The following is a 13,543-nucleotide window of genomic DNA, read 5'->3' as shown; positions in this document are numbered from 1 at the left end:
ACCACCCAACGAGGAAAGTGTTCCCCAAAGACAGAACGTTTGAAAAAGCATTGATCTAGGCTAATGCCTGCCTGACACCACCAGTCTGTTTTCAGGACTGGGTAGAATCAAGGGCAACCAAACCCAAAGGAAGAGGCATCATAGAGGCCAGGGGGAGATAAAGGCTGTTAAGCTAAGGCGGCACAGCAGGGACTTCTTTTGAGAGTCCACCTGTCTGCCAGCAGAGGGCACTGCTGTATTTCGTAATAAGGTATCACTTTGTGGTCTAAAGAGCTTTTAACATTAGGTGGGCGCTAGCAACAAGAGCGAGATTGCTTCAGTGCCTGGTATGGGTCAGGAGGTTTTAATGAACATGCTGCTTCTGCATGGCCAGAATATGGCATGAGGAGGGTGAGAAAAAGGGACGGCTGGAGTGGGGGGTATCCCCCCCCGCCGTGCAAGATTTATCACTGCAAAGATTTATCACGAGCTGCTAAGCACAATGCCCTGAATTGACCTTGACATTGAACCAGCCTCTTTCCCTGATGTTTACCTTTGTTCTGCAAACACACACACAACGCTAAGCTCTCTAACCATTAGGGAACACAGCTGAATTTGACTCCAGAGCACGGCCGACCTGCCTCCCATCCTTACGCTGGACTCCTATCCACTCTGGGATCCACCCAATAGGAACTCTTTATTCTTCCGTTTCAAGCCCTCCATGCCTGAAGCTTCCTGGCTTCACATCTGATTACGAAATCCCTGTCCGTCCGTAGCCCTGTTCATGGGCTGTGTCCACGTGCACGCTCTGTGCGCAGTGTAGCGTGTGCCGATCTGTATGCATGGACGGTAATTCACACATTATGTTCAAATCAGCACACAGAGAGGAGGACTCTTTTTATCTGCCCTGCACCCTGGAAGGGCCTGCACCTTCTATCCCTTTGGATAACTTTTTGCTCACTTTTATAATAGCCGCATATGCAGTCATACGCACAAAAACATGTGCATGCAGTAATGGCTCATCCTGAGGAGACGAATTGCAGTGTGTGTGTGTGTGTGTGTGTGTGCCCCAAAGGAGGTGCAGCAGCCTCTGTCTCTCATCACCAGCTCAGGTGGCCATTCATCAGGTAGAGCTGTGTGGTTAACCATGCAGCTCTACCTGATGGATGACCAGCCTGCAGGCAGCCGGATCTTGGACGGGGCGGGAGAGAGAGGAGCGACTGGGAAGCAGGGGCAGCTGCGCATCCTTTGGTGCCTCCCCCCCCCCCGGCTTGTTAGGATGGACCGCTACTGTGTGCACATGTATAGACAGCTGTGAGCAAGTGTGATGGGATATTTGAGTAGGGCTCCCGTCTTTCAGACTTCCAGGTCTTGCCACTTTCAGTTGCTCTAACCTCCCCTGTTCTTGGGAAAGACCCAACCCTCTCTCCCTTCCTGCTCCTTATCAGGGGCAGCTGCTACAGATGAGCTGGCGGAAAATGGGCTGCAAATGCATGACTTCTTCATTCTTCCCACCTCGCCTAGGCTATCCATTGCCCCATCCTGAGCTGCACAGGCTGTCATTTTCCCGGTTGGGAATAAGGTGAAGGACCCTTCATCTGGTGAAGGACTACCTGTGTAGCTCAGGGTGCGACGAGCACAGATGGAGAGGAACATAGGAAGCTGCCATATGCTGAGTCAGACCATGGGTCCATGTAGCTCAGGATTGTCAACACATACTGGCAGCGGCTTCTCCAAGGTTGCAGGCAGGAGAATATTTGCTCATATATTGACCAGCTGCTCTGGGGATGGTGGTCACTGTAGTCCAAGAAGATCTGGGGACCCAATTTGGGGAACCCTCTTCTCTGCAGAGACACACAAAAAAAGGGTCACGTCAATGGTGCAACTGTCACTTCGCTAGCTTTAGCAGTTTGAGTGGCAACTCAGACTGAGAGCCAGTGTGGTGTAGTGGTTAGAGTGTTGGACTAGGACTGGAGAGACTGGGGCTCAAATCCCCATTCAGCCACAAATCTCACTGGGTAACTCTGAGCCAGTTGCTTCTCTCTCAGCCTCATCTACCTCACAGGGTCGTTGTGCTCTGAGCTCTTTGATGGAAGAGTGGGATATAAACGTAAAAACAAACAAACAAACAAACAAACAAACAGTGTTCTGTTAGTATCTGACATTTGGATTGGGACCTCTTGGCTCTCACCATTGGGAAAGCCTTCATAAGGGGTCAGGGTCTATCACATAATAGTTTATAAGAGGTCAGGGGCTATCACATGCTTGTTGGGTGAAAGGGGAAACACGCAGCAATATGATGTGAACATATCAGGGATGCCATTTTTGGCGGTAGCCAGTGTTCCTTGAATTTTTTTTTAGTCTGACTTTTTCTTGAATTTTTTTTAGTCTGACTTTTAGAAATCCCACCTGGAAAAGCCTCCGATTTGCCTCTTGCCTATTCCTAGCACATCACCTGCTCTGGATCTGCAGTGGCCATCCCATCCCAGTTGGCCCTGCTCCCTGTCCACCTAAAGGCCTGGGTTTGCCTGGATCAGGGCAGGAGTGGGAGAACAGCATGGCTTTGTTTGGATTGCTGTACATGGCTCTCCTATGACTCATGGCTCCTGATTACCTTCTCAGAGAACCCTCCCTGCATACTGGATGCGACAGCTGATGTTGTGTCTGCCTCGAAGGCTGTGTTGGCTCCGTGGCCGGATGAACCGTCCCACAAGTGTTCTAGCTTCCACCGGAGCCATGCGGCAAAGGAGACACCAACGCCGTCATGCAGCCATCTGCTTGCACGTGCCGATGGTGGGGACCTAGCAGCACTTTCAGGGGGAGCTACCGGCATTCTTGGTTGCCAACTACGCTTTCGCGGGAGACACGTTTATAATGGAACCCGAGCCCCAACAGACCAATCATGTTGGACTCCGCCCGATGACTTAGTTGTATGGGAAGTGAAACCACTCTGGAGTAACTAGTTTGGCAGAGTAACTAGTTGGGTGGCCAAGAACGGTATTAGGCGAGCGAGGATTTTGCGATACCTTTAATATTTACAAAGAAAAGGTTATTCATGTTGTTAGTTTATTTACCTTCTGTAGTGGCTCGTCCTCATGAGCCAAGAGGACGCCCATGGAGGCAGCTCTGGAGGCTCCTCTCTCTCTTGCCCCGCGCTGCCTGCAGGCTGGCCATACGTCAGGTAGAGCTGCACGGTTAACTGCACAGCTCTACCTGATGAATGGCCAGCCTATAGGCAGCAGAGCTCCTGGGCGGGGCGGGAGAGAAATGAGCCACCCAAACTGCCTCCTTCGGTGCCCCCCTGGCTTGTGAGGATGAGCCGCTATCCCCTTCTAGAGTCCATATCAACAAGAAGGCTTACGGCCTTGATGTTGGATCAGGACCAGTGTTCTCTCTAACAGGGATTCCCAGATCTCGTTGACTACAGTTCCCAGAATCCCCACCTGCAATGGCTTTTGCTTGGGGATTATGGGAGTTGTAGTCAACAGCAGCTGGGAATCCCGGTTAGAAGGAACACTGATCAGGACACCCTTAATGAAGTTTGTGTGACATTTCCAACAGTAGCGTAGGGAGGCTGGTAGTGGCCCGTATGTGGCCGCCACCATGGCCCCCTGCCCCCCCCTGCACCTGATATCAGATGCAGGGGCACGGCTAGCCACGCACCGTGTCTGACGTCAGACACGAGGGCATGGTCTCCCTCCCCAAAGGGGCCCCATTTGGGAAGGGAGATCCCCGTGCTGCATTGGGCAGCGTGGACTGGAGTGATTCTCCCTGCCTTAAAGTCAGGCAGAGCCGTTCCGGCCGCACTCTCCACGCAGTGTGGGCCGATCTCTCTCCTCAAAGGGGCCAGGCAGCCCCATTTGGGAGGGAGACTGATTGGCCCCGCGGTGTTGGCAGCGAGACCAGGGTGTCTGTATACATGGCCCTCTTTGTGTGTGTGAATGACTGCCCAGACGTTTGCTTTAAAAGCAAGCCTGGCACAGAAAGGAAATGTCCTTTTGCATGTGCGCTGAACAGAATATGTGAACAATGGTACATGAGGACACATCCATAGGTGTGTAGAGTTTGCACTGAGCACAGTAAATCGATAATGTAATCAATGTTGTTTGTTTACCTTCAGTAGTGGCTCACCCTCATGAGCCAGAGGAATGCCCAAGGAGGCAACTCAGGCGGCTCCTCTCGCTCCTGCCCCACACTGCCTGCAGGCTGGCTGTTCATCAGGTAGAGCTGTATGCTTAACCGCACAGCTCTACCTAACCAATGGCCAGCCTGCCGGCAGCACGGGAGAAAGAGGAACCGCCTGAGAAAGACTCCTTGGGTGCCCCCCCCCGGCGCTTGAGGAAGAGCTGCTACTGTTCACTTCTTAATGAGCTTAATGAGAGATTGCGTTGAATAAAATGAAGTTGTTCATTCAACCGGGCAGGTGGGCGGGGGGTGAAGGCTGGTTGTACTCACCTTCCCCCCAGATGAGCACTGTTTGTTTCTGAGAGCATGGGCCACGCTCCCAGACATTCATCGCTGCGTGTTGCAGTGAGGAACTCTGGAGGCTGGGACAACATGGCCCAGCCTCTGGGCATCCCACAATGCATTGTGCGCTGAGCACAGTGCATTGGGGGATTCCCCCCAGGAGACGGGCGCTCTAGGGTGACTGGCTGGAAGCAGCCTGGCTCGCACATGAGCAGCAAGCCTGGCAGAAGCGAGTGTTTGCTCCCTTAACCTCAGCTAATGGCTGGGCTAAAAAGGCAGGCTAGGCAGTGCTGCCCCGTCAGGATCGGGCCAGATCCCAGCGGTTCTCACGTGCAGCCAAACCCAGGCTGGCATTCCCTAGCCTGGGTGAGGCTGTGCTTGAGAACAGCCTCAGTGTGTGAATAGGGCGTGTCTGTGTGCACAGATTTGTACATGCACTGGGGCAGAGTCACCACTGGGCGGACGGGTTCAAAGACCCCGGGCCGCCACCAATCAGGGGCTGCGAGCACGGCCCTAGATACGTCCCCCGCATCTGACATCAGATGCCGGGGTGTTATTTTGGTCCCAAATGGGGCCGCATGGCCCTGCATGAAGCCGAAATTGGCCTGTGCTGCGTTGACAGTGCAGCTGGAGTGACTCTCCCTGCCTTTAAAGCAAGGAGAGTCGTTCCAGCTCACACAGCCCAATGCAGCGCGGGCTGACCTCCCTTCCAAATGGGGCTGTGTAACCCCGTTTTGGAGGGAGACCATGTTCCCCGGGTCTGACATCAGACGCAGTGGCGTGGCTAGCTGGGCCCCCGTGTCTGACGTCAGACAAGGGGGGCAGGGCCAGGGGGCTGTGGCGGTGGCCGCACATGGGCCGCCACCAGCCTCCTCATGCTCTTGACATGCATGCACATATATGCAAGTTGGACATAATGTATGAGCAGGTCTTCAGCCTCATCATGGCCTCTCATGGCTGGATAAAAAAAGGATCATCTTTGGTGGGCCACCCTGGGCTCTGCATCAATCCAGCTTCAGCTGGTCTCTAACTGAACATTGGTTCTAGCCATTTCCCTTCTCAGGGTTGTCTAGCATTACCAGTGTGGGATAGAGCCACGGGACACGTGGGGGGGGGGCATCAGCCACGCTGCTCCTATCCAAGAAGAAGTGGCTTGATGGCAAAATGTCTCCTCCGCATACAACATCCCAGAGAGAGGGCTTTTGCTTATTTTTCTTGAAAAAACTCCATGCAGTGAAATCCCACAAGCTCTCTGGGCAGCTTTTTCTCGGTGTCGGGTCTTCCCATTCCTCTTCTCAATGGAGAGGTCAAACAAAAGTATCACCTTTCTGCAATCCAGTGCCCTTCTCAATATGCCCTCCCCCTCAAAATAAACCCTGCTCCTCTTCATTTCTCGAGGCCAGTGGCTTCCAAACAGGGTTCCCTCAATGGGAAGAACAATGGCTATCCAAGACAGCCGTTGACTGGAGGTGGAGATGGGGCTGCAGCTCAGTGACAGAGCTTCTGCTTTGCATTCAGAAGGTTGCAGCTTCAGTCCCTGCTGGCAGCATCTTCCGGTAAGGCTGGGGAAAACTCCTGAGCCTGAAACTCTGGGAAGCCGCTGCCAGTCAGCATAGACAACACTGAACTGGATGGACCAATGGTCTGATGTGGGGGGAGGGAGCTTCCTATGTTTCTAGTCCTAGTTCACTAGGCTGACACGATGCACCTGATCTCTAGCGAATGTACTAAAATGAATGAGAGGGAATGCCCACTGAAATGTGCGGGTTCCTTCCAAATGGCCATAGGAATGGATTAATTTCCGAATCGACGTAGGCCATTTGGAAATTCAATGCATTCCATGGCCATTTGGAAGGAACCAGTGCATTTCAGTGGGCATTCCCTCTCATTCATTTTAGGATGTTCTGACACGAGTCCACCGTAGGAACTACACACTGATGGTCCCAGGTTCAATCCCTGGCCGCATCTCCAGTTAGGGCTGGGTGGGGTGGGAAACCTTGGAGCCTGGAACGATGGAGAGCCGCTGCCGGTCAGAGGAGACAAGACTGAGCTGGATGGACCAATGGTCTGACTTGGGAGAAGGCAGCTTCCTAGTTGCTTGGTAAAGACAATTTGTCCACCTCGAGCCCATCTTCCTGGTAATGTGGAATTGCAGAAGAGTGTTGGGTTTCTTCTAGACACACTCTTGGTTAACAGGGGACAATGGGGAGATCCAAGAGTCTTAACCAATGCCCTGTGTGAACCAAATGTGCTCAGAATATTTCCCAGAATCCTTTGCAATGTGCAGGCGTTCCATGGCAGTTAAGTCGATGCGGAGTGTTCCCTGAAGGTATAACATCTTTAAAGCAGCGCTCTGAGTCAAACAGACCTAGCACCCTCAGCCTTTCCTTGGACAATTTGTTTTCCAGAAGATCCTCAATCATCATCAGAGCTCGCCTCTGAATCCCCATCTTGCTTTTCACCATCCTTCTTCAGCTGTATAACCCGGAACTGAGTATGAGACTCCAAATGAGCTCTTATCATTGCTAAGCAGACGCCAAATTATGTCTTCTCACATCTAGGGAGTTATATTTCTAGTCATTCAATGTAACTAAGCCATTGGTAATTGGATCACACGTTGCCAACTCTCGATTCGAAAGGGCAACGCCATTGGAGACATTCTCTGCACGGCCATCGCCTAACTTCCTGACTAACAAAGCAGTTGCACGAATGGGTTGCAAGAGTGAGTTGTGCTGAATCTGGAGCTTGCATTCCAGGCTCGTCTTGCACAAGGTGTGCAGCCGGTGGTATGCCTCATAGGTTGTGCTGGGAACTTTTGCACGAGAGATAAATTCTCTTGCAAAAGAGCTCCATTTTTTTGCACAAGAGTGCAATTCTTTCCCATTCTTTTTCTTTCCTTTTCAAGAGCTCAATTCTCTTTTGCACAAGAACTCAGTTCCGAGAACCTCCATTGCCTCATGCAGCTATTGCACTGACACAACTTTGTTGCTTGCACAAATGCCTCATGAGTTGGCATGCCAGCCATTGCCTCCAAGACTCAGGAAGCCATGTACGCATTGCTGCTCATAAAGTCAGTGGACATGTCAAAATCCATCCCCAACCCCTTCCCGCAAAAGCCAACTGGTTGACTTCTCACCACAGAAGAAGCGGCCATGTTTTTCGACCTGCAGACTTCCGCCAGCATTCCAGGACTGAAGGGTAAGGCGGTGGGCATCCATTTCCCTGCTTGACCCAGTCATCTGTATGTGTGTGGGGGGCCAGGGGGCGGGGCAGGGATCTCGGGAGGCTTTGTGCGTGTGGTGGGGGGAATCAGGCTGCTGACGTGGGAGGGGGCGGGGTCTCCTGAGGAGACGAGAAGGCTCTCGCCATCAGAAACACAGCGGTGGTCTTGGGCAGTCTCCGCCCTTTCGGTTATATTTATAGAAGTACATATACATATATATTTATATATAAATATTGATGGGCGTAGAACCCAGGTGGATGCGAAGTGACGGGGTTCTGGACGGGGGCCCCGAGCCTGCAGGACAGTGAGAAAAGCTCATGGAACGGGGGGTGGAGAAAAGGGGGAAGAGATGTCTGGATGAGCAGGAGGGAAGTGGGTGGCACAGGGTGGTCACCACCAAGTCCTGCCAAGAGTGCTGGGTGAAGGGGCCGGGACCCCAATTCACGTCCATCCGGCATCAGGTCCTTGGGCTGCAGGGATTTCATGTTGTTTTTAAAAAACTGCTATTTAGAGACTGTGGCAGGGCCAAGAGGCACCCTCCCTGGAGAGGGGCTGGGGCGCAGCCCGCAGATCACAGTGTGCTGTGTATTCTGCAAGTGCAGGATGAATAGAAAAGCCGGCCCCCCGGCCCTCACAGTCTGGTCTGGGCCTCCGGGATGTAGATCTCGATGCTGTCCGCACTCTCGGTGGCCGAGCTCTGGCGGAACGAGGCGGCCCGCTTGGCTGCCAGGAGCCTCTTGCGGGCCTCCTGCCGCTGCCGGTCCACGGAGTCCAGGGACCGGTCCTTCACTGGGTGCAGCCGGGAGCGCGGCGGCTTCTTTGGTATCGGCGGAGGCACCTTCTTTTCCTCCTGCCAAAGGACACAGAAAGGACACGAGTGGGGAGAGAGCCCCGTCAGCTGAGCAACACGGTGGGGAGCTGCAGCCGTGGGCCGGACCTAGGGGGAGTAGATAGGGGCAGAAAATGGAGGGTTAGTACAAAATCCCAACACATTTTGAGCAGGCACTCTTCATCAATCAAGGCAGAACAGTGTTCCAAGAGAGTTGGCGCTGTCAGCTTTAGCATCAATGTGTTGGGATTTTGTATTAGACATATGTTTTCAGCCCTTATTCCCCCCCCCCCGCCTTTTTTGGCTTAGTTTTTGGTGCTGTCCAGTGGTCCCTATAAGAGGGATTCCCAGATGTGTTCACTACAATCCCCATAATCCCTAGCTGCAACGACCAAAGGCCATTGCAGCTAGGGATTATGGGAGTTGTAGTCAACAACATCTGGGAATGCCTGTTACAGGGAACACTGGTGCTGCTCCCCTGCTTTTCTTGGAGTTGAAGCAATAACACACAACTCTGTATGTACAAGACACACAATGGGCTTCTGTGGGTTTCATATCTGTCTAGCTGTCCTGGCTTTCTCTAATGAATCCTGAGAATTGTCGTTTTGTGAGGGCAGTGGGAAAGCTCTCTAGCTCCCACCAACTCCTTAAACTATGGTTCCTGGGACTCCTTGTGGGATAGGGAATGACTGGTCACATACATCTGCTGGTTGAAGAGTCATTCTCTGGCACCAGGGAGTCCTGGTAATTAAAATGCAGGCATGTGCAGGCTTGGAGTGTAGATATGACCACAGCATGTGAACACCTTCTCCTTGACTGATGAGAGCTTGAAGATGTGTAGTTAGGGCTATAAATGTCTGAACAGAAAATGTGTGTGTGTGTGTGTGCCAATCTATGTTCCTACAAGTGAGAAGATCTGGGTGTGCGCATCTGCAGGTATGAATACACGTCTGCGTAATTCTTTGTGGTCATGATCTCAGGCCCTCTAGCCCTTTTGAGACATGGAATGTGCAAATAGATTCAACTTGAATCTGGATGATTCGAGTGATTTGAATTCAAATCAAATCACCCCTTAAAAGGGCAATTCAATTTGAATTCGAATTGAATTTTCAAAATTTGATTTGAATTTGATTTGAGAGCCGTTTGGCACCTTTAAAAAACCATTCAGGACCCCTGATTGATTAAAAAAGGTGCCAAAACAGGGTCGAATCAATTCAAATTCAATTTGAATTTTTGGACCAAATTTGAATTTGATTCAAATTTGAAACAAATTTCAGAATTTGATTTGAATTCAAAACAAATTTTGGAATTTGATTTGAATTCAAAACAAATAAAAAAATTCATTGCGCGGACAGCTGTAGTTGTATGTTTGTACAGGTTTCTGTACATGAGTATTATGTATTTGTATCAATGACTGTTTGTGAATCATTGTAGAAGTGAGCTTGAGAACAGGCCCCCGAAATGCAGGATACATATAGGATATAGTTAGTTCATGAACCATGCTCACAAATTTTGACAATCTGCACCATCTCAGGGGATGAATCCTTATAGTGATTTTTGACAATAGCTACCCTCCTAGAGATGGAAAATAGGTGACAGCATTGCAATACTTTCAGCTTTCCATGTTCTACCACCTCAGCTTTATACCTACCCCCAAACAATTTGGGTGAAATTTCAGTTATTTTTGCACAGAGGAACAGGTCAGGGTAACAATGAACAAATTGTTGTACACTAGCTTTGATTTCTGGTCTTTGACTATAAATAAACTTGACTTGACTTGTACTCTCCTTGTGGAATAATCTTTGGAGGACGTTCCTGCCAATTGTCATTTCCATTCCTTGACAACATTGATAAAATTTTATAGTCACTTTTGCATTTTTACTTTAAAAAAACCACACCATTGCAAATTTGGCCACCGCAGGCCCGATGTCTAGGACAATCAAAGCATGAGAACACACTGAAAGCTGAAAGTCTTACAATGCTCTCACCTGTTTTCCATCTTTAGGAGTGTAGCCCTTGTCAAAAATCACAATGAACATTTGTCCCCCAGGAGCATTTCCAGACGGGGATTTTAACTCGTTTCTCCTCCTGAATGGAGGGTGTGAGTTCACATATCAGCGAGATTTACTCCGAAATCACTGCGAGCTATCAGGGAGCACTCCAGACATGATTCAGGTTTTTCATTGCGTGTTAGAGTGTATTTAAGTATTAGAGTGTATTTAACCCCCGATTAATGTCCAGGGTTAAAAAAATATCCACTTTTTGCCTTGGTTTTGGGGGACAAATTCAAACTCGCAGTAAAGCCTGCTGTCTGGAAATGCTCCAGATGGAACTGACCAGCCCTCCTGGACAAATAAATACTGGATGCGGATATTGCAATGGGTGAATAATTGTATGTGCATGCACTGTACACAGATTGTGTGTGTATGACGTATGCCCAGGGCTTCTGTGTTCTTAGTTGGGTGCTGATGAATTGCTCAGCTGGGAAGAGAGCTCAGCAGAGCTGGTTCGGTTTGGGTCCTTTTCTGGGTGGACCCTTCAGCAGCTTCAGAAAAGAGACCCCCATAATTATGGGGCCATGAGGGATGTGCAGATGCAGATAGCAAAGGGTAAAGGGGACTGGGGTGCACAGGTTTCTTGGGGGGGTCTTTTCATTTGGCATGGGAGCTGTCATGGTTAGAAGCAGTATGCAAAAGATCCTGGCACCAAGTGGGTCCCGCCATGTGCCTGGGCTGTGACTGGTGTCTAGTCCTGCCCACCGCAGGCATCACTTGCACTCCGGAGGACACTTTGTCCTGCGTGCAAACCTGATAGTGAGCCCGCACAGCTGTGCCTGGGTTTTTGCATGCAAGGAAGCTGCAGAGAGAGAATAAAAGCATTTTTTAAAAACCACACAAAAACCCTACAAGAGCTCCCGAGCCCAGTCTGGATCCATTCCCACCCCCACCCCCCAATTTGGAGGGGAAAGCATACTTTGTTGTTTTGTTACATTTTCTCTGTAACAGGAAGAAGAACAAAGATTCATTAAAAATGCCCAATTATTTTGCCTCAACCGGCAACACAGCCCTACAGCCACAGAGAGAGAGAACAGCTGGGATGTCTTGATCTGAAACCCACATCCCTCTTTTATGCCATCAAATCTCCCGGAACACTTGAGAGAAGAGAGCAGACCTCAGCCAAGGAGATGAGCTCGCTTTTAGCTTCGAAACCTCCCTCGTGGACATGTCCAGGGACAGCAGTGAAGATGGGCACCTGCTTGGACCCCAGCTAGCAAAAGGCTCTTTCTGACAATCTCCTCGTTGTGCCAAGCTCACCAGAAGGTCAAAGACACAGAGCACAAGAATTCTTGGGGGCGGGGAGGACTAGGAGGGTGGCTCAGTGGAGTCCTATTGCATGAGGCACGATGAAACTCAAAGGGGAGCAGCAGCCTCTAAGCACTGGCTCCCTGCTCTACACACCAAGGGTACCCAATCTTGGGTGCACTAACCAGCTTGACCTTGAGCTGATTCACCATCGAGCCGGCCCAGTCTGAGGGCTTGCCCTCGAGCCGGACCATGCCTGGTTCTGGTTCGGCTCGAGGTTAAGCTGGGTTTTTTAAAAAAATGGTGGACTTAACTCCTCCAAGGTCTTGTGTGTGTGTGTGTGGGGGGGTGCTGGCAGCTGCCGGGGGGGGGGTCTACAGTAGTTCCCCCTCCTCACGCTGGCCTTCCCCCGTTTCCCACAGACAATTTCGGCCCTCTCCGAGCTCACGGCAGCCACTTTGGATGCTGCCGCCCATATGCACAGGCCATTTGCATGTCCGGCTCTGGGCCTTGGCATGCAAGAGGCCCGTTCGCATGCATGGTGGCCTCCAAAATGGTCGCCACAAGCTTGGAGAGGGTCGAAACAGCCACTGGGAGATGGGGGAGAGGCTGGCGGGGGGAGGTGGAACTGCCAGAGACCCTCCTGTGGCTGCCAGCAGGACCCCCTGAGGCCCTGGAGGCAGTAAGTCTCCCATATTAATAAAAACATCCCTGGCGCCCCTGAACCAGGCCCAAACTGGCTCAAATTCGAACTGTGCTGGGCCCCTCATTCAGGGCACCAAAACCGAATATACCTGGTTCAGTTCGAGCCCAGTTTGGACTTGAACTGAACTGGGCAAACTGGTTTTATGCACACTCCTAGTCCTCAGATGTTTGGCTATAACTCCCATCATCCCTGGAGGCCATTGTGGCTAGGAATGATGGGAGCTGTAGTCCAATGATAGCAGGAGAGCCCCGGTTGAGTCCCCCTACCTGAAATCCTTTCCCAGTACTGAAAATAAAGGATAATATATGTCCAACGAGTTTCAATCTACCTTCTCTAGTTCTTAATACTTACGTGAGCCTTAAACATTTCAGGAGTCCACTATTTCAATCTCTACTGTATAATTGGTGGGATTTCAGGTTTCCCCCAGGACTCTCTGATCAAAGTTCTAGGAACCATTAATAAAGAATAATTAACCTCTGTTTCCCATTTAGCACGAATTTCTCCCAAGTCCTCCTAAAATAATAATAAAAGACTTGGGGGGAGTCGTTATACTAAGCATTGCTGGTAATTTACTTCACACCCGCCCCAGCATTTCTGAATGCCTGAGCGCAGCTACCATCTGTGCAAGAGGTTGTTCTGACAGCATCTTAGGAATGGGATTCTTCCCACAACACCAACAATCTGAGAGTACAGCTGGACATATTCGTTTTGGCCCTCCAATGGATCAAAGGCTACCATGGCTGGTATGCTATTAATTAATTAAGAGATTGATGCAATCCACCTTTCTCCCATCAAGGAGATCTGAAGAGCCTGAAGGAATCAGTTAGAAACGTTTCAAAAAAGAAATCAATAGGGCTGTGCTCACATCCCTAAACAGGGTTGAAGGAGCGTCTAGGTAGGAAAGCTGTGGGCACTCCTGATGCGGGGTCATGTGTTTGCAAACATCGAGGAAGGAGGAGGGGAGAGTGATCATGCGGGATCCGGGAGCTGGGTGGGACAGGCATGGCCAACCCACCTTTTGCCTGCAGCATTTTATC

The 13,543-nt window shown here is 50.7% G+C and overlaps 1 protein-coding gene and 1 long non-coding RNA gene across 9 annotated transcripts in view; one reads left to right on the top strand and one right to left on the bottom strand.

Annotated features, from left to right (window-relative positions):
* The first annotated feature begins 6,666 nt into the window (after positions 1-6,666).
* LOC128333037 (uncharacterized) lies at positions 6,667-12,823 on the top strand. Its single transcript, XR_008310830.1, has 2 exons — positions 6,667-7,644; positions 11,504-12,823. It is a non-coding gene; the product is annotated as an uncharacterized LOC128333037 (long non-coding RNA).
* The window catches only part of DLGAP3 (DLG associated protein 3), a 278,302-nt gene continuing 272,588 nt past the window's right edge, over positions 7,830-13,543 (bottom strand). For 5 of the 8 annotated variants that reach the window (XM_053268041.1, XM_053268037.1, XM_053268038.1 and 2 more), the window contains one exon: positions 7,830-8,606. In XM_053268041.1, the coding sequence (XP_053124016.1) occupies positions 8,301-8,606 (306 nt within the window). In that variant the 3' untranslated portion in view covers positions 7,830-8,300. The remainder of the gene's footprint in view (positions 8,607-13,543) is intronic. The other 3 variants (XM_053268042.1, XM_053268044.1, XM_053268043.1) reach the window with 1 other exon arrangement.

Source organism: Hemicordylus capensis, chromosome 7 (genome assembly GCF_027244095.1).
Source record: "Hemicordylus capensis ecotype Gifberg chromosome 7, rHemCap1.1.pri, whole genome shotgun sequence".
Taxonomy (NCBI): domain Eukaryota; kingdom Metazoa; phylum Chordata; class Lepidosauria; order Squamata; family Cordylidae; genus Hemicordylus; species Hemicordylus capensis.
The sequence above is the reverse complement of the archived record's forward strand: the minus strand, read 5'-3'. Positions and strand labels throughout refer to the sequence as shown.